The sequence below is a fragment of the Cebidichthys violaceus genome, unplaced genomic scaffold (genome assembly GCF_023349555.1).
Source record: "Cebidichthys violaceus isolate CVI_PGR_0920_01 unplaced genomic scaffold, fCebVio1.0.p SCAF_10, whole genome shotgun sequence".
Lineage (NCBI taxonomy): Eukaryota > Metazoa > Chordata > Actinopteri > Perciformes > Stichaeidae > Cebidichthys > Cebidichthys violaceus.
In genome coordinates, this window is record NW_027176263.1 from 15,059,275 (window position 1) to 15,081,084 (window position 21,810).

The following is a 21,810-nucleotide window of genomic DNA, read 5'->3' on the forward strand; positions in this document are numbered from 1 at the left end:
GAGAACGGCAGTCAGCCAGGAAAAGCTCCCCGTTCTTGTCTGTTTCGAGGAGCCCGAGATGGATCTGCAGTAGACCTCTGACCCCCGTTTGATCCAGATCTGGTCAGACGAATCTCGTCCGAGAAGTCGGCTGCCGGTAAATATGGCCTTGAGTCAGATTTGGTGGTAAGGACACAAGAGGAGAGCGCAAGGATGGAGTCAGCTGTATTTTGTTATTTAATTTGGAACACTGATTTTCGTCCCCAAGATGCCTGCTGGCTCTTATATTGTGTAGTCTGACCCCGGCTTTATGCATTTTGTATGCATTCATAGTTTTGCTAGAGTTACGCAATATGCAGAGTAACATATTAGTCCTTTTCCCTCTTTTGTTTGACTCTGTAGAAGTCTTTCATGTCCTCGGGTCCTCATGCAACACTCAGCCACTGCAGCTTTGGTTAAAGGAATCACAGTTATTTGGTCGGTCAGAAAATAGTGACAATTGGCCGTCGTGCGTTCACGGAGCCCAAGGTGAAACCTTTGAGTGCTTGTTTTCAAACACAAACACCTTAAAAACCCACAGACATTCATTTGTGTTGTCATATAAGAAAGAGTACAACAAAAAACCTTCACATTTGAGAGGCGAGAGAGAGGCTGATTTTAGTTTTTCATTTTGTGAATTGACGGATACACAAATTATAAAAAATGTCCTACTTTTCCATAAATCAACTAATCAAATGAATGACTATTTATTTTCAGCTCAATTTCTAATCAAACTATGAGAGCGCTGGTAGCCTTTAGGTTTGGATGAATCTCTTTAGATCAGTCTTTCGACAATTATTTTCAATAATAATTAATTAGCGCTTCATTTAATTAATCGCTTGTTCTGGTAACAAATGGCCATCACAACCTCCTGAAGCTGGAGGGGACGTCCTCACATTGCTCGTGTTTTACTTTAATTTAACAAAAAAAATGTCGTGAACACCAGTCCAAGACTTGTAATAAGTAAGACAAATAACACATCATCACAATTAAGAAGCTGGAATCAATATGTTTGGCATTTTTGCGCTCCGAAATGTAATCAACTTTCAACTGTGAAAATGCTTGCCAGTTTATTAAATCATAGTGACCTGTGGGCCTCATATATTATGACCCATTTCTTTTCTATACATTTATTTCCTCGACATTTTAAAACAAAAGATGTTGGTTTTGACTTATTGTCTCGAGTTTGTAATAAACTGTGACCTTTGAGGTAAAGTACGGGTGGTGAGAGTGAAAAGCTTGTTTGCAATTGGTCGATTTGTGAAATGAAATGTTTCGCTCGTTATCAGCATTGCGAGCCCTGGAACTCCCCTGGAGACCCCTGGAGGTTCCATGTCCCCCGAGTCCTCATATCAAGTCCTACTTTCTATTTAGCCTAATCATTTGTTCTGGACAAATACAGCATGAGATATGGCGCGCGCTCTCTCTCTCTCTCTATCTCTCTCTCTCTCTCTTTGTGTCTATGCCTCTCTATCAGCTGGTTTTATTCTCGGCGGACACTAATGCGCACAACATAACAACCCCCCCTCTCTCCTCTTGCGCACGCTCTCTCTCTCTCTCTCCCCCAGGTTCTCTCTCTCTCCTCCATCCCGTCTCCCCTCCTCTGCTGTGCACCTGCTCCTCCCCTCCTGCCTTATTATCCTCACACACTCAAGAGCAGCGCTCCGTGCTCGCCAAGTGATGCTCCTCGGCGGCGCACATCGCGGGGTTAGCACCGCCCGCTGCAGGGAGGACCGCTCCGGCTTGTTTTTTCTCCCCTGGAAACACGCGCGGGAGCACGGGCAGAACATGGGAATTTAACGGGGCTTGCGGAGTGAGTGAGCTGGAGGAGGGGGTATAGGACGACGAAGAAGCGCTCAAGTCCCATCCGAGAGGAGAGAGGGAGGAGGTGGAGGTGGAGGAGGGAGGACTCCGAGGAAACGGTCCCGCCGGGACAGAGGGGGAACGCAGCGGAAGGTTGTTTTTTTTTCGGTTTCACATAGTTTCAAATGGACTAAAGGTGTCTATTGTTGTTGTTTGAATGTGAAGAATAAAAATCACTTGGGTTTGAAGGAAGGCTTGTTGGAGTTGCGTCCGTCGGTCGGTGCCTCTCTGTTTGTGATGGAGTGAGTGGAAGAGAGGGCACGGGAACTTCAGCCTCGCCATGAAATCAGTGTTTTTCAGCCGCTTCTTCATCCTGCTGCCCTGGGTCCTCATTGTCATCATCATGATCGATATCGACAGTAAAAGGGCGATCCGCACTCCGGCAGCCGGCCGGACCGGCAGGGCGCAGCGGGCGGCTCGGACCGGCGCACCGGGGACGGGTGGTACCCAGAACCAGACCGCTCTGCCGGTCATCTACGCCATCACTCCGACTTACACCCGACCGGTGCAGAAAGCGGAGCTGACCCGTCTGGCGCACGCCTTCCGACAGGTGCCCCGGTTCCACTGGATCGTAGTGGAGGACTCGACGACGCGCACGGAGCTGGTGGCGCGCTTCTTGGCCCGGTGCGGCGTGCCTTACACGCACCTGCACGTGTTCACTCCCCGCAGGTTCAAGCGCACGGGGATGCCACGCGCCACCGAACAGAGGAATGTGGCTCTGACGTGGCTCCGGCAGCACCGGAGCAAGCGGGACGCCGGGGTGGTTTTCTTCGCGGACGACGACAACACCTACAGCCTGGAGCTGTTCGAGGAGGTAACGTGTCCCCACTAGCGGTGTTATTGTCCACGATGGTCAGTCCTCATCACTTTAACGCTGACCAAGAGCATCATGGGAGGAACAAGGCTTTCCCTTTAGGAAACCGTGAGGTGGAAACACACACATGGAGTTTATTGCTGTTAAAATACTTCAACATAACACGTAAAAGTCCTATACCTAAACAATGAAATGTAAACTATTATACTGAGTGAAATATAAAGAGAAAATAGCAAAAACCTACATTATTTTACAAATCAAAAGTTAAACTCTGAATCATAAAATGCGCACACTTGCTGCTATACAACCTGCTGGCTCTGGTGTGACCAGTAGCTCACGGTGGCGACCGTTAGCAAACCTTTAGCTTCGAGACGGTTCACTGACTTAATGAGCATTCTGTATTGGTGCTACTGTTACACTCTGTCTTAAAATGACCACCTGTGGTCACAGTAGTCCTTTCAGCACAGTGGGCTCGCTTCTCAAGGGTTAGAAGTACTCATTATGCAGAATGAGCCCTTTCAGAGTCATTATTATGTCATATATATATATATATATATATATATATATATATATATATATATATATATATCATTATTCATAACTATATACTATTTCACTATTTACATTGATGCATTATGTCAACAACTTTGTTATATTGTAGCCAATGGAGGTGGTTTGAACTGCTTTATATACCGTTGGGTTGTTTAGTCCAACAGTCAAATAAATGAATAAGTTCTTGATTTAAATATTCTTTCCACCTGGACGTCAGGTGTTGGAGCCCAAAAACCCAACAGCCCTGATAAATATCAGAGCCATTGCTGCTCGCCCTGCGGCCCAGGATTGTGTCAGAGATGTATTTATTGATGCAATGTGGGGAGACAGTAGAGATGGGAGCGATGTATATATATATATATATATTCAACAGCATGTAGTATTTGAGAAGCTTCCACGAGGGTAAAAGGGTCTATTTCCCCCGACTTTGTGCTCTACCCGTCATGCTGCTCAAGGAAAGTCACTGTTTTGCTATCCCCCATACGGGATCACTTCAAAGGAATCCAAACATCAAAATTCAACGCTTCTTCGTTGTTTATGGGGAACCCACCGGAGCCTTTCCAAAAAACCCTCGGGACGCTCCCGGTTTTTTTGAGAATCGCTTGTTTCACCTGAGGGTTCGTTGTTAAACTGATAAATTCTGGTGTAGTGAAAGCGGTGAAGCGGCATGGACCCTTGGTTGAGTGAAGGGCCTAAATGAGTGACAGAAAGAACAGATGAAGAGCAAAAGGAAAGAAGGCTCCTGACTGACAGAAATGGAGAGGAGAGAGATGGGTGGAGGCTGGGCTGGTACTCGGGCGTTTTGGTTGGGTTGCCAGTTCCTTCAAATCCTTATCTCAGCACCATTGCTGTTCAGTTTTCTATTGATCGGCCTGCCAGTGTGTGTGTGTGTGTGTGTGTGTGAGAGATTATTTTGTTGGCTCCAGTTGGCTTACTCTGTGTGTGTGTGTGTGTGTGTGTGTGTGTGTGTGTGTGTGTGTATATATATATGTGTGTGTGTGTGTGTGTGTGTGTATATATGTGTGTGTGTGTGTGTGTGTGTGTGTGTGTGTATATATATATATATGTGTGTGTGTGTGTGTGTGTGTGTATATATGTGTGTGTGTGTGTGTGTGTGTGTGTGTGTGTGTGTGTGTGTGTGTATATATATATGTGTGTGTGTGTGTGTGTGTGTGTGTGTGTGTATATATGTGTGTGTGTGTGTGTGTGTGTGTATATACTGTGTGTGTGTGTGTGTGTGTGTGTGTGTGTGTGTGTGTGTATACTGTGTGTGTGTGTATACTGTATGTGTGTGTGTGTGTGTGTGTGTGTGTATACTGTATGTGTGTGTGTGTGTGTGTGTGTGTGTGTGTGTGTGTGTGTGTGTGTGTGTGTATGTGTTAATGTTTATCAACGTATATGGTGCATCGGATCATCAAACTCGTGGTTCGGATCGTGTCACGGATCAGAGTCAAGGTTGGGATCACAGGTCGGATCAGCACAATAGGAATAAAGGAGCACACATAACCTTTACAGATCCCTTTGATGACTGATGATCCACATTGGCAGACACAGATCCCTTTGTTGTTTGATTTTAGCAGCTGGTCTACAAGGCTTTTTAGCCTATTTATTTTGCCACCGTCCCAAAAATCATTTCAACAGCTCTGAAGTCTGTAAACCATCCACAATTCTAAATGTTATGCTTTTATTTTCTTATAGTCATTTAGAGTGTTTTTTTTCTTTTTCTTCATAAAAATACGGAATTCAAATGATAAGTGAATAAAAGATAATATTTTCATTGACGAAAACAAATCTTGTCATTAGTAGTTTCAATGATACAGTGTATGATAATCTGCTTAGAGCTCGTGTAAACAGGTTAGAGTTCCCGCTCTAATATCTATTCATGTTTTTTTGTAAAAACGTCTCCTCCAAACACCCATGTTCATTCAAGTTTATCACCAAAACTGCATTTTACGAGATTACATTTGAACAGATCGCGATAACGTTATAGTCTACCTTCGCCCAATACTTCACTGAACGGATCATAATGTAAGTGAACATTGTCCTCATGTACATATTCAAACACGGATCGGTTCATTATAATGTAACGTTGTCAGACATCGGCAACTAGAAAAGCATGAATGCATATTTTACTGAATATCAGCGGATAACGATCGTCATTAAAACTTTATTTCACACTGTGACGGTTAACATTAAACTGTATAATTAATCCGCGGCCAACACGTGCAGATCGACAGTGGTCCGTTACACCATTAATATTTATATAATATATGATATACACAAACATATCGACTGGCTGTGGTCTTAAAATCTGAGTTTAAAGGCGATAGATGATATGCCAGAGTGTTTCTGTCGGGTCACGTACATGTATCTGTTTTCACACCACTGTTAACAGTCAGTTGTCCCTCATATCAAAGAGACGCAGCCGTCCTCCGATACGCACCGTGCCCTAGACGTCCAGATAATGAGGAAAGACGTCCTCGAGGTCTCGTGGATGCAGGAACACAAAAGAATGCTTCTCTGATTTCTGATTGCTCACTCTGATTACTGCCATTCAAAGATGAAATGGCTTTGATTTGCTCCAATAATTAAATGTTCACAATGTAAATCGTTTTCTATAAATTAGCACCTAATGGTATAGTAAAAACGTAGAGTACCTGAGCATTTTGCTGGCCCTTTGCAGGAAAAAAAAAAAAAAATGCTATGTTTGCTTTTGCAACATGTCGATTTGAAAAGGCTTTTTCTTTTTCTTTAGAAAGCAATCTCCGCTTGCGTCTGAAATGTATTCCACAAATAGCAGGGTAAACCGAAGGCGCATTTACCTCACATGTGTTAGATGCACTTTATTTGAGCTCTGCAGCTTCTCTTATTTGGTCTGTTTGGACACGTGAGACGGAAGGCTGAAGACAGGAAACCTACGTTGGACGCCTTCCAGAGGTCTGGTCCGTCACGAGACACGATGTCAATATGAGGGTTCATTTGCACTATTGATTGATCCGACTTTTTTTTCTTCTATATCACTCTATTGATTTATAAAGTGTAAGAAAAAATGCCCATCACAATATCCTAAAAACTAAAGTGAAGTCTGAAATGAACGTGTCCATTTCCATGAGTTTAAAAGCTGGAAACAAAGACTGTTTTGCAGTTTTTCTTCATAAATGACTTAAATCGGTTATCACAATAGTCGCAGAATCATTTTCTGCCCTTCTATTAATTGCTTCATTGATTCAACTTGTTGTCTCTAAAGCAGTGGTTCTTAACCTGGGGTTCGATCGAACCCCAGGGGTTCGATGAGTCACTCTCAGGGGTTCGGCAGACACACACTGCGGTCAAGTGAGCCGCCGCTTTAAAAATGAATGACCGTCTATTCCTTAAGGTGCGTTCACACCGAGCGCCACGTTCGGTGTGAACGCAGCATAACGGTACGGTGGCTTGGGTAGCCCTACGGTGGCTTGGGTAGCCCAAAAAGCACAGAGAAAGCTAAAAGTTATGCCGCGAATTACCCACATACATTTTCAAGCGGCAGCTCACTTGACCGCAGTAAGACACACGCAGTATAGCCCGGTTCACACTAGCAATGTCGGCCGTTTTTGTCAGCTGTCAAAACATTTTCTACAGACAATTTGGCAACACACAATTTTTTTCAAAATAAATTCAGCCCAGTAAATATTCACTGAATTATGTTTTTGTGTGAAATTCATGTTTCGTTTGTCGACAAACCGATCCTCACAGCATCGTACGAAGTTGCGTACCTGATCGCAAATCATTCATTGAGTTATGTTTTTGTGTGAAATTCATGTTTTGTTGGTTTTGTTCTTTGCACACAGTGATATTGTGCGCAACTGATGCATGGTTCATTTTGTTTCCCCCCCAGGGTAGCGTCCCTGAATGCACCACTTGGGTAAAGATCGTCATTATTGTGAGACCGGTGCGCTGCGGCTGAGTCTACTCTGACACGTATCGTCTCAGTGTTAGATCCCGAGCCGGCGGCTCAGCGTAAAGAGCATCTGTTTGATTTGCTGATAGCACACTGTCCTCTCTCCGTCCTCCTGCCTATTTCATTACCCGGCTCCTCTGTGCAGGTAATGGTCTGTCGTAGAGAGATAATAGGCTGTCATACGGCAGTAATAACCTGCAGAAACTGTCTGCAGGCCTTAGACTGATGGCAGTAACTGGGCTCATAGTGGGTGGCAGCTCCATTTTAGAAACCCTTATATCATTTCAAGAAGAAATACCACTGAGTTGACGGTTTTGCAGCTGAGATATTGTTTTGCCGCGAACTCTTTGTCATGATTATTCTTAATAATCAATCCGTTTATCAGGCTCAATGCAATATGTGCACGGTACGAGTTATGGGTCTCTACACTGGCAGTACTACGCAAAACCCACCGTCTGTTTCCCCTGCTCATTCATGATTACAGCAAGCAGTCCCTCCTCAAACATACATGTGGCACGTGAGTAATGTGTATTTAGATAGATCTTTAGTGTTTCATTTTATATATTGCACACTAGTAGGCTTGGTACTTACATTTACCTTCATTTAGCTTTATCATCCCTTGGCTGTCTTGAAATATTCAACTTTGACTGTCTATGTTAAACACTATACTTGGAAGTGTATGTTACCCACAATCGTGAGCCAGGATTTGCAGGGCTGCCTCAAAGGAAGTCAGGTGATGTAATATAAATCCACGTAGGGAGAAGGTCCAGGTGGGTCAAATAAGCGCAGACTTTCACCCGGGAGGCCGCTGTTCGTGTCCTGTGACTTATTTTACTTTTGTTACGTAACATACATACTTAACTACAAAAGTTACGTAAGAAACATACTTTTTTTTAAAATCACAAATCACAATCTTGTCCTAAACCTAACCAAGTGGTTTTATTGCCAAATGAGGAGCCCCCGCTGGGACAAAATCAGCTTCATTCCTGACTCCGGGTTGTTGATTACATGAAAGTGGCTGCCCAGGCTACAAACTTAGAGTAATGAGCCCCCCCCTCCCTCCCTCCCAAAGAAAAGGAAACACTAGGACATAGGAAATGTTTAACAAGCCTCCCTGCATTCCCCTTCTCTCAGGTGGAAAGGCGCTTAGCATAAAGAGGTAAAGGGTGTATTCTCTGCTGCCGCACAGTTTGCCGTGGTTTATTATGCATGCGACGCGTTCCGGCTGAGTCGCCTCCTAGCAGTCAATAGAGTGTCAGAAAATGCAAGACTCCTCATTTAATGCAGCCCATGCAATTATACCTTGATTGCCCCTTAACACACACTGCTTCCTGTTGGTTTCCCCAAAGTGATTTAGCATTTTTTTGCCCTCAAGGCGTATTGAGCTGCCATCACTGGGGAGCTCCTTTACTTCAGACGTTGACATGCTGTTTAATCCCTCTGAATAATACAGGTTTCTCTATATCGCCTCTAAATTTGACTTTTTTCTTTTCAAAATTCCAAAAAGGTGCTCATTGTTTCTTCCAAAGATGCATTCTCTTGAGGACAGTCAAGTGTGTTAAACAGCATTTAAACCATCATTGGACAGTAAAAACCCAATTTATACCCAGAATAATGAAATTGTAATGGTTGAAAATTCCCTACGCCACAGTGAGTGAGGCCTCATTGATGACTTTCAGCTTATTTTAGTAAAATATCTCCCTGAGCACGGTGGGAGGACTTCTCCGGTGGGAGAAAATAAACGGAGAGAAGATCTTACTTCGGCAGTCCAGCCACAAAAATGTAGCTCCCCGATGCCCAATAATGTCTTGCTTGCTTCAGTTTATTCACAGTTCAAGGTAAAGTGGGATGCAAATTTGTATAGCACTTAATTCAAACTTTTGGTTCATTACAAATTGGTTCTTATTAGGGATAGCATAGCAACCAAGTTCATTTCTTCTTTGTTTTTTCGATTTTTTTCACACAATTTTTGGGGGTGTGGCTTTGGAGGGAGACCTGAAGGGATGGGCTGTCAGTGTTGCCGACTTGCTGGTTTCTTAAAATTACCAACCCTCGCTTTAAAAGAAGATCTCAGAAAAGCTGAGTGTGAAAGTGTCCGAGACTTTGAGACACATTCTAACCAGATGTTAATAAGGTGTAAATGCATTCGCCTCTCCAAGACGTATGTTGTCTCCTGTGGATATGTCTATGGACATGTCCACTCACTGTCTGATTTCCTGAAGACATCCACGGTCTGTCTCCTCTGTGATAACAGCAGCCAAAGTCTGAAAATCAGCTTTTTGTTTTCCGGCTCATTAAAGCAACAAGGCACTTACCAAAGAGCTTCAGGTGCATTACCGCCTCCTCCTCGACTGGAGGAGGTCTGACCCTGATTTACATGTAGCCCAGAAAAAAACAGACAAGACTGCAATCAGATTTGTGATCTGGCCAAACATGTGGCTCAGTGTAAATGAAAGTGTCTTAAATCTCATGCGGTCATTTTGAAATGAGGCCTTAGACAGGTTTTAAAACAAACCCCCCGATGAGCAAAGTTATTACCAACTGTCTGTTTGCGTTATAGCCATTTAATTGGAAAATAATGCAATACACTTTTAAAAACTTCATTACTAAGTCATTGGAATCATTCTATTTATTTTAGTTTATTGCAGGTCATTTTAATCCCTGTTGCTTTGCTCCAAGCAAGCAGACAGCCAATCACATGCCTGGCTCCGCCCTGTTTGTCTTGATTGATGGACAAAGACTTTATTGAACACTTTGGGTCTCCATCAACACGTTCTCGCTCCCAACCTCGTCAAATACCAACGCTTGGTTAGTGACGCTTGTCAGTTTGATGCGCTTCAAACTGCAGAAACCTCCTGTACTGAAGAGTGAAGCCAATGTGAAAGTGCCTTAAACTTGCATTCTCTCGAATTACCATCTGGTTGCAAAAATAAGTCTAATTGTATGGAAGTCCAGGAGAAAATTGCTGTCAGTTCGCACCAATTACTTACAGCCAAAACTACAAAAATGCCCTGTAAAACTGCTCTTAAAGCTCCTTTGTAGATGTATAAATGGTGGCCCTAAGAGCAAAAGTATGTATTGATATATCGAGTCCATTACTTTGCCCTCAACTCTGCCAGCCTCGGGTTTACTTTCAAAATGAACAAACCCATTATCAACAGGGTTCAGTAACAAGCAATCAGGAAATTTAAGCAGCGCCTCCCCCTCCTCTTCGTTCCTGAAAAGCTGACTCTGGGGATGGAGGGGGTTTTTCAGCTGACGGCAGCATGGCAGAGCCGTTTGATTCAGCTGCAGCAGCCTGTCAGCCAGGCAACACTTTTCGTCAGACCCTTTTTTGAATAATTGAACTCCCCCGGCCCCGAGAGCTCCACAGCAGTCACAGCGACTATTTTAGGGAGCAGGTACTTAAGCAAATGCCCCGCGCTCAAGTGTGACTCAGGGACACCTTTCTCGAATGGTGCCATCCTCCGTCTAGCAGGGTACATTTATTAACATTATTGTTATTATTAGTTCTGACATGGCGTTCCACATTGTGCATTAGTCGTAGAAACCCAGTTGTTCTTAAATGCGACGAAAAATATTTCACATATTTGAATCAGAAGGCTCAGAATCTTTAACTCTATGCTTCACTTTCTTTGATAGATTTACAGGGTTGATATTTTCCTCTCTCATATCGGCATATTCTTTTCAAATGTTCATCATTGGTCCGAAGACACACAGGCAAACGTTAAGTGTATGGTTGATCAAGTGTCTAAGCGGCGGGCCTGCAGAGAATCATGGGTGATGGGAGGGAGGGGGATCAAGGAACCAGAGCGAAATGGGAAATTCAATTCGCTCAAACCCCTATGAGCAATTATCATAATTACATAGTGTAGTGGGCGAAGCGAGGAGGGGGGGGGTTGTAATGTCAGGGAAGCGTAGCAGAAAGGAGACGAACTCCGCCAAGAGAAATTGTCTGCGGCGAGGTCGGCGGGAGGATAAGGATGGGGAGAGAGGAAGGTGACGGTGGAAGGCTTTTAAGGGCCAGTGTGAAGGTAAAAGGCGTTTTGCACCGGCTCTCTGCTTATTTCCTGAATTTGCAGTTTGACTACACACCCTCTCTATACTCTCTACTCCCTTATCAAATCCCCATTTTGCCCTCGTTCACCACTGCGTGGTACATCATAGTAAAATGGAAGGAGTCTGTCTATCTGTCTGTCCGTCCTCCAATTTTCTCGACAAGCGTTCATCCAATCGTCTTCACACTTGGCGGGTGTGTTGCTGAGGACCTAAGGAAGCGCAGCGTCCCGTGCAAGCTCTAAAAAATGACCGGACAAAGTGTATTGGTAGCACGTTTTATACATCCCGTGAAGTTTATTGAGAGATAATCCATTTTAACTGAGAGACTGGAGATCTACAGGGTTTGGCGTAGAGGTGAAGCGGGTCATCGTCCAATCGGAAGATCCTTCTTTGCCGAATGTCACGGGTGTCCTTGGGCAAGACACTGAACTCCAAATTGCAATTGGTGTATGAATGGGTGTGAATGTGACAGTTAGTACTGATGGGCAGGTGGGCACCTTTCACTGTAGACCCTGCCATCAGCGTGTCAGTGTGTGCGAATGGGTGAATGATGAGATGGAGTCAAAAGTGCTTTGAGTGGTCTGACTAGAACAGGCGCTGTACAAATGCAATCCTATTAGCATATTTATAAGTCATTTTCTCGACAACCGTTCACCCGATCGACTTCACACTTTGATGGTAATGCGAAGGACCCAAGGCAGCGCAGTGCCGAGTGTGAAGTCGTTCGGATGAACGGCTCTCGAGAACAAAGCAATCGGCCCACTAAGAACAGGGCCTTCTCTGAACGGGCGCTGCACTAGTTCATGTTAAAACAGAAGCTGAAGTTTGTTGAACGTGTAAAGTGAAAATAAAATCGCCACATTTTGTTACCAGGGCCTGTGACGGGTTAGGGTCACCCCGACAAAGGCCATGTGACAAAACTGTGATCTCAGGTTTCCCAGTGTCCTTACAGCTTGTTAAATCTACAATGGAGGTTCTATAATTGTTTTGAAAATGTAATTTCCCTTATGAATTTTGCTGGGTAGGAACAACTGATAAGATTAAATATGGAGTACTGGTTGTCATGGGATTGCTTATGAATGCGGTTGTCGCAATGGTGGTTTGTGATCTCCTTTTAGTTGGGGAATCTATCTACTATTTCAACAAATTGATTATTGGCTATTATCCTGGATTTAAGGTGTGCCAAATTAGAAAGAGCTATAAAACAATTTTTTGGGAAATATGCTTATTTTCTCTGAAAGAGCTGAAGAATATCGATCTCATGTAACGTGGAGCCGAGGCAACATTGCCTGGTCTACAACAATGACCGTATCTATATGAAAATCATTTTTGAACAGTCATAGTTTCGGTGTCTTTTTTTCTTTTTTTTTCTTCTTTATAATGGTGAAATGGTGATGAACCCTGGATCTGCCATTAATGGTGCAATCATTGCCACCCACTCGCGACCTCTTAAAAGCTCTTTGTGATTATTTCCCGGCTTTCCTTTGATTTGGTTTAACCGTTTTGTTCGCCGTGGTTTTCTTTATGTTTCGTCTGGTATGGTTAGTCTACAACAATTGCTTAGAAACACCTGAAGTAGCGGAACCCAATGCAGTCAGCTTTGCGAACCCATAGATGGACTGGGAACTCCGGGATGTACGCTCACCAGTTTATTAGGTACACCAAGGCACACCGAACTGTCTAATACAACGGCTGATAAATCCTGACTTCATTAAGATTATACTGTTCAGTTTTGTTGAAAACACTCTTACACAATGTATCTTCTGTCTTAATAGCGTAACATACACTATGGCGGGGTGACCACGGCTAAGTGGAGAGCAGGGCCGCCTTTCAATCAGAGGGTTGGTGGTTCGATCCCCGGCTCCTGCTCTGCTAGTCTCATGTCAATGTGTCCTTGAGCAAGACACTTACCATATTTTCCGCACTATAGGGCGCACTTAAAAGCCTTTAATTTTCTCAAAAAACGACAGTGCGCCTTGTAATCCGGAGCGCCTTATATATGGATCAATTGGTTAATTGGTTGATCCATACTGGTTGTACACGGCGCTCTGTCAAAATGTTTCAGTACGACTGGTAAACTACAAAGCCGCACCGCTTGCAGCATTACGGCTACCGTAGTCAGGGGCGTCGCCGAAGTAATAGCGGTAAACACCGGTACTGTGCTTACTCCTACTCTATTCTATGCGCCTTATAATCCGGTGCGCCCTATATATAAAAACAGTTCTAAAATAGGCCATTCATTGAAGGTGCGCCTTATAATCCGGTGCGCCTTATAGTGCGGAAAGTACGGTAACCCCAAAATGTCTCCCGTAGCTGCGCCTACATTGTGTAGATAGATACTGAATTGTAAGTCGCTTTGGATAAAAGCGTCTGCTAAATGACTGTAATGTAATATACTAAGATGAGCAACACGAGGAACGTTAGTAAGTAGCCACTTGCATTTTTTGTTAAAGATTTTCTGAACGTCTCCTCATTGCCCCTTGTTAAAAGTAATTCACGCACCGCTGCCGCTAGGGTGACCTAACTTTACACCATGTTGTTTTATTTTTTCTGTTAACTTTAACGGCCGTGGGAAAACGGCTTAAACTAATACAGACTAAGCAAAGTAACAGTCTGTAAATCTTTTTCATTTATTGCCCCACTCCGATGCAAAAATACATTAGATTATCTTAACTGCATATTACTCGTGCAATGAGGTGAATCATCATCGCCATGTTAAGGTCTGAGTGGAGTCCTTAAGTAAAACTGATTGTCCAGTTCAGGGAAAGGGTTCAATGATGTACAGTTATTTTTTGGGATATTTAGTTTGGGTAAATTCATTGTTATATTAATTGGGTAATTAATAAGGGCCGGTGTAAATGTTTAGAATAATCTATAAGTGAGTTATTGAATAGACAAATCAAACAAATGGCTGTTAGATAAATAAATAATCATTAGTCGCAGCCCAATTAGAAAGCAAATAAATGTCCTTCCCACAATGCTGAACTATTGTTTTGATGCATAATACAAGCGGTCATGGTAAGGAGGGGAATAGTGATGTATGACTGCAAATAAACCAGCTTGAGCCTAAATCTTTGTTCTGTGATCCAGCCTCACATCACCGCTGGAGTTTGTGCACAAAACGACATATAAATATATGAATCATGTAGATGCAAACATACAGCTGGTTCCACTGTTGGAGAGAAACACCGTGACATTATATGTACAGGTTTATACACACACACACACACACACACACACACACACACACACACACACCTTCATTGTTTGAATTCTTTCCCCCCCATAAAGCATTCAACCCGCACACACATCACGCTCTATTGCATCACAGTTTCACAGCCCATCCTCGGCCTCTGTAATTCGATTCATTCATTCTCTCCCAGCTCGTTTCTTCCCTCCCTTCCTCCGATTGCCTCTGCCATGCATATTAATAACGCACAGATAAAAATACGCTTGATTAAAATCACACCCGGTCCAGCCGCCCGAAACACTCGTCCCGGCGCGCCAACAACACAATGACGGCTCTTTCTTCGGGGCAGGAGGCAGGAAACGAGAACATCCATAATGGATTTGATATACTCCATCATTAAGAGTCTCTTTGTGTGTACACACACACATACACACACACACACACACACACACACACGACTCTCCCCTCACCTGTGTGTTTGCAGTGGAGGGAGTCAGAGTTGATTACCCGACCGCGGCCTCAGCGCGCCCAGACGGAGCGCCCTGGCTGCGAGTCGGATGAAATGTGATTCCTCTCAGCACAGTATTTTTTTCCCCCCCCAGCTTTTCTTTTTGTTTACTTGTAAATGGCGCGTTTACTCACTGAGCTGCCAGCGCTGTAATTTGTCAGGACAAAGCTGCTCCAGAAAGTCTTTGGCGAGATGAATTCAAGATGAATTATTTGTTATCTCAGTGCAGCGCCCGCCCTCTGGTGAAGATATCCATATTGATAATGAGACAGGAGCGCTTTTGTAACGCGTGGCCGCGTCCGCCGGCGCCTCCGGCAGCACAGACCCAACTGATGCACATATGGAAGAAAGGCCTTCACAGGTTCATCAGTGAAGCGAAGAGAGCTGTTGTCAGCAGGTCTTCCATAAGGCTGGGCAATAGTTTAATATGGCCAATATCTCCTTTCAATGGAATCATATCGGGATTAAATCATGTATCGCGATACACAAAGCATGAATCGATAATAACTGGCATAACTCAAATCTCTCCGAAAATCTGATCATTTTACACTACAGTTCTTAATTAAATGAGAAAAATACGAAATATTATCATTTATCAAGTATTTAATTAACACAAGACTACACTAAACCAAGTGTTTATTTCATATAGGCTATTTATTTATTTATTTAATGAATCACTAGAAAACATGCTTTAAATGTTGAGATATATATATCGTTAATGTGATATGAAATGACCGATATCATGATAGAACATTGCACTTCCCCAGCCTAGTCTACCGGAAATAAAAAGAAGAAGAAGAAAATACAGACAGGGGCCCAATCCCAATGTCCCTCCTTAGGGACTCACGGACTTTGAGACGCGCTCCCGCAAAGTCCGTGAGGGTTTAGGACTGTCCCACTGTCAAATCTTCGAGTTTCTCTCGTAGACATTTTGAGCCCTTTATGAACCCTTTCAGTAAGTCAGCATCAGATGCAGACTTACTGACAAAGGGAATTACCCACAAATCACTGTAATGTGACGTTAAACACGGGGTAACCAGTGGACGCATGGAAAAGGTAAACAAAGAGGACGTCTCACGTGTGTTCAGCCTGTCATATTACATCTACTCAGAAACATTAAGGGATTAAAGATGGAACAAAAAAAACCTCATGAAATCAGAGAATATGTATTTATTTATTCATCAAATATTTGATTTTGTCATTGAAGCTGTTTTGACAATAGATTATATGAAGCAGACATCTTAAGCTGTCATGAAATCATATCAAAAGTTAACAAGATGTCTTTATCATGAGAAATAATCTGCTTCAATCCGTATTTTTGGCGTTTAGCTTTTTTCCAAAGATGTTGTCACTGCGGTCTAAATCTGTTCAGTCTCCTGTGTTAACAGGGCGGTCTAGCAGCAATCTAACAGCACCATAAGTCACATTTAAATAACCACGGTAACTAGGGGTGTAACAACGTTGGGTTCGGTATGCGACGTCCTTTCAGTGTGTCCTGTGACCCAAACAGCTGTTTATTTCTACTACTCGCACACGGAATTCCGCAGCTCCAGTTGTACCCGTGAAGTTTTGGCCGAGCGAGTCAGGATAAGATCAAACTGTCGACACTGTTAACCCGAAGTCGGGTTTATCTGTCAATGACAACATGTCATGTGTGTTTTAGTTACCCCAAAACCAATATACATCTCAAACCGTGAATTTTGTGTGCCGTTACACAAACGGTAACACAAAATCAAGCGTATGCTTGTTGCATATTGTAACTTTCTTTTTTTTTTTTGATGGCTACAGCAATGCGGTGAAGCCTTGAGAAAGCCAGAGGAAAAAGAAAACGACACCCACTGAATTTCAATTTAGCTCAAAATTCATAAAAGGCGTTGCATAATTGAATACCGTCCTGGTATCGAGGACACGTGGGGACCATCAACACGGCCAACCAGTCTTGTCATACGCCGTCCCACGCCAAAGCAAGGGTCTAAGGAAAGGCCGATTGGAAGGCTATTTAAGGCAGTGTTGTGATTTGTACGGAGGTTGTATTGAAGTTTTTCTCGTCGTCTTCTTGGAACCCAAGGACTCTGAGCATTTGTGATTTTGGGCAATATAGATAAAACTGACTAGACATGAAACTCGTGAAAAAGTGACACACCCTAAAAATGTTGTTTTTGTGTATGACAAGCCAATAGAAAGTAGCGAAATGCAACTGGATTATTACTATTCAAATAATACCAAGCTGAGACTTGACACACAGGGCTGACGTTGCCTGCTGCTGCTTAGAGAGCTCCATCACTCTGAATGTGAACGTCAGTGCTTAACATGTGAAACTCTATCGATCTCCAATAAGGATCGGCTTGGCACGAGAAACCAATGAACTAAGACTGTTATCTTGGGATTTAAAACGGTGCAGCTGCTTCCCAGACGATGAAAAAGAGTTGCCGAATGTGGGGACCCGGAGAATTTGATGAACGTTTTTACACCCCAAAGGAGAGATTCTTGTGGACTAGAAAGAAAAAAAAAGAATCCCTGGAAAATCACCCTGCGTGCTCTCATGGTGACTACCAGCCTTTACTATTTTACCTTCTCCAGTTGGGTCCCTGCGGGGGAAGCTGCAGAGTTAGCTTGTGAGGACAAACCTGATCACAGGGTGAGCTCCGTGGGTTCTCAGAGAGTTGTCTGCGCTCTCGGATGTGGACTGGATTTACTGTGGACCTTGATCTTGACACAACCTTGACGCAACGCAGGACTGAGATCAGGTACGGCGTCATGCCGTCACACGTACCATTCTTCCAGCCAGGACATTTCTGGCAGCAATCCCTAATATTTCTTTTTAAAGAATCCACTATATTTTCATAAAATGTTGTTCCTTTTGAACCTTTTCTTTCTACAACTATATCTTTGTGCTGCTATTTGCTGTGATGAACACACTGCATTGATTTCCTAGAGCTACATCACAGACTAAAAAGATGGGGGTTTGTGCTTTCCTTCCTATCGTAACAACTATTTGTACGACGCTTTAAAAATATAGATTTTTTTTTTACTCAACGTCCAGTGAAAAATAAGCATTAAAGCTCACACACACACACACACACACACACACACACACTCTGTGCAGAGGATTACAGTCGAGGTTTCATCGATTTTGTTTTCTTCAACTCAGATTTGTTTCAAACTCTGCTGCTAAAATTCTGCAGACCTAAACGGTATACTTTTTTCTGAGATCTCCCAACAGTGAGAACTCAAGAGTGGGAGTAGCTGTTCTGAAATTGGGTTAAAACGTGAGATCATAGTAAAATCGATGAATCAAAGGCCGAGCCCCCCGGTTTACTCGTGAGTTGGCAGTAAAGAAAACCTGGGCAACAAGCCAGAAGCAGAGGAACCAACTCACCGGTTAGTATTTAGGGATGAATGCACAGCTGCAGTCAGAGCTGCCAAGTCAGGATCCTACTCGCTCTTCCTCACAAGTCCCCGCCCAGAGCAGCTACATTCTGGAGGGCACGTCCAATCGCTCGAAAGCTCCCTGAATGAGGTCTGTTGGTCGTTAATTCAGAATCTCCTGTGATCAGCTTTCAACAGATACGGTGCTGCCGCTGGAGGGCGATTACACCAGCAGCTCTTTGTTTAGCCTTTGCTGGTGATGTGCTCACTGGAGCTACAAGTCATCGATGTTGTCGCGTCTATCTAAAGCAGTCAGAGCAGAGCTTAACCTGTCCATTACGTACCACAATTAATAGTAAATAAAAAGATAATGAGACATTTGAATGATCTTTTAATTTTCCAAAGCTGTCAAAAAAGTTCCAGAATTGTATTTATCGACTATTAAATTTCTATATGTGTTAATCTTTTTAGGAATTGCTGCCTGGATTATGTTCAGTGAATGAAGTATTTTTTTTTCCCACCAAGTTATGCAAAAATCGTGATTTTTAGTAACTTGTTAATAATGTATACTCACCTTGTGTTGTGGTTGAAGTCGCTGTTAACTTTTTCAACAAGATTGCGTCTTTTTTTCCCCCTAACCTGAAAGTCCAAGTGAAACAGAAGTTTCACGTCTTCTTCTGTACTCCGTCGTGTTTCACGGTGAAAACTTAGAATTTGATCGATGTCGCGTTACAAGAGGAATACGCTGCGGTGCTGGTTCCACACACACACACACACACACACACACACACACACACACACACACACACACACACACACACCTCCCTCACTTGTTGTTGGATCAGGAGGAGGACGAGGTAGAGATTTAAAGGGAAACTTCTTGATGGGAGGATGTTTGGATGTCCGATATCCGATTCAAGAAAATCTGCCGTCTAGCTGTTAAAGTAGAGAAACGAAGGGCGCCCTTATGAAGAGGTTTGGGGTCTTTGTGAGGAAAAAGCCCAAAAGTGCTACGACGCTGGCAGGAGTTGATTGCTGAGCCCAATGCGGGCCGATGCTGTTTTGTTACCGTGTGGCTGAGTCTATTAAATAACCCGTGGCTAAATGAAACTCTCCTTTAATGCAATGCAACACACTCCTATTAACTTCAAATTGGTGCTTAATGCAAATAGAAGAACGGTCACGCTTGTTGGAGCGACTTCCCTCTGCTGCCTCCACTTTTACGTTCGGCTCTTCGGTTCATTACTGGGGATAATTACAATACTCATTACTGCACGCAGATGTAATAACCATTGGTATGCATTGTGTCTAAAAAGCTCTGATTTATAGACTGCTTTTACTGTTAATAATGGAGTAATCTGCTGATCCGTGTAAAAAGTCAGATTTATAAACTTCAGACTATTCTCACTAATGGACCCATACCTGCCTGTAACTGCTTTGAAGCAGCCCATGTGTTATTTGACACATTATGTGATTCATCTTTCATTGTACCTGCCAACAGGGCATCGCTGTGTAACAGCATGGATGCTCAGCCAACCTAAATAAAGGCATAACTAGAAGTTTGTGTCGCAAAAATGTTTCCCGTGCCAGCAGGAAACCTGCAGATGGTGGCACCGAAAAAAAAAAAATAAAAAAAAAAAAACCAGCATGTGCCGAAGCAGTTTGCCGCCGAGCAGAACGATGTACCATCTGTCGAAACCCTGTCACCCCACCGCTTTTGTTTGGCTCTCAGCAAACACTGTGACATTGACTTGTTGTTGATGAGACGGCTGCGCGGAAAAGGAAAAATTGAGGCGACGTCTGTAGTCGGTTGCGACTTGCATCAGGGCCTAAATACAGTCTTTCTGATATCAGATCAAACCTGTCAACAAAGCTGATTTAATATCACTTTTTTTTTTTCATCCTGGAATAATATCATGTTGTTAAAAGGTTGTGCTTGATTAAACCGACGCTGTACTTGGACACCCCCTTGTCATCGCTGTCTGTCAGACGCTCGCTCTGTTTGCCGGGGGGCAAAGATTCACCTGTCATCTTAATGGGACTTTTATCCTCGGAGCGTCTGAACGGATTTGGTCGGTGTGATTTTTGAATCTAATGACACATAGATGGATGGACTCGCGTTACACACTTATAACTACGCGGCCTGGCCACAGTCCAGTTATAATGGACAAACGAACGCTATAAAGACAACAAGAGGGTTGGCAGTGAAGTGTGCTGTCGATGGAGCCCCTGCACTGCCGGCCCGCCGCTTTTAATGCAGTCTGGAGATGCTCTGCAGGCATTCGCCCGAGACAGATGTCATTTTAACAATGGATTATTGACATCTCGCTCCTTCATTCAGACATCAGCATGAAGCCCTCCTGCATCTGTTTGGTCAAATTAACAACTCGCCGCCTCTGATTTTCAGACATAAACTGTAGTGAATGTGAAAATGATTTGTTCTGAACCGCCAAAAACTGTTTTTGAATCAATTTGAGGCAACTTGATTAAAGGTGCGCTGATCTTTTTCTTTGTAAAACAAAACGTTGGGTCAATATGTGCTATTTGAAAGGAGTTGCTTGTAGTGACAAACCCCACAGATAATTGTTACTACACTGCAGAGCTTCTTTTCAGAGGAATACACATACATACGTATGACGTCAAATTGAGCATGGTGCGTTCCAGCCGCATAGTCTGTGGATTTGCCCGAATGTATATTACCGTAAATTCCGGTATATAAGCCGCTACTTTTTTTCACACGCTTTGAGACTGCGGCTTTTACAACGATGCGGCTAATTGATGGATTTTCACAGGCTAACTAGCTTCCCGCCGCCGAACACGTTTAACCTCGTCATATCAGACCAGTGAAATTACCGAACAGGTCACAGTGGACCGATGAAACTGTTTCGGCAAACTCACTCACACTTAGTTCTTCAGATCACCCATTTTGCGCTTCGTGCGCGCCCCCTCGTCATGGATAAAGACACGGAGAAATGCATATGATGCGACTTTCAAATTAAAAGCGATCCGTCTGGCTGTCGAAGAAGGAAATAGAGCTGCTGCCCGTACGCTCGGCATCAATGAATCGATGGTGAGACGCTGGAGACGGCAGCATGAAGAACTGACTCGCTGCAAAAAGACGACAAAAGCTTCCTGTATTTTTGTCGAGAAAATATGTGACGAAGTGATTACATACCTTCAGGCTCTTCAATTCCGACAACTTTAGTACTGTTAAAAGCACTGTTCTGAAAAAAAAAGCATTTGCGGTATGTATGTAGTTGTGGATGTTACCGGCATTTATTTAATTAAAAGTTTTAAAAAATCTTTCCTGTAACATCTTGCCGCGTTAATATCTCATGTTTCAACGGGGACACCTGCGGCTTATAGACAAGTGCGGCTTATTTATGTACAATTTCTTTTTTCTTTTAAAAATTAGCAGGTGCGGCCTATATACTGTATATAGGTGCGCTCTATAGTCCGGAATTTACGGTAGAATAGCAAGAATTCACGAGTGTGAGAGT

General features: G+C 43.4%; 1 protein-coding gene across 1 annotated transcript in view; it reads left to right on the forward strand.

Annotated features, from left to right (window-relative positions):
* The first annotated feature begins 1,576 nt into the window (after positions 1-1,576).
* b3gat2 (beta-1,3-glucuronyltransferase 2 (glucuronosyltransferase S)) overlaps positions 1,577-21,810 on the forward strand; it is a 49,881-nt gene continuing 29,647 nt past the window's right edge. Inside the window, exon 1 of the mRNA XM_068727156.1 lies at positions 1,577-2,695. Coding sequence (XP_068583257.1) covers positions 2,162-2,695 — 534 coding nt within the window. The 5' untranslated portion in view covers positions 1,577-2,161. The remainder of the gene's footprint in view (positions 2,696-21,810) is intronic.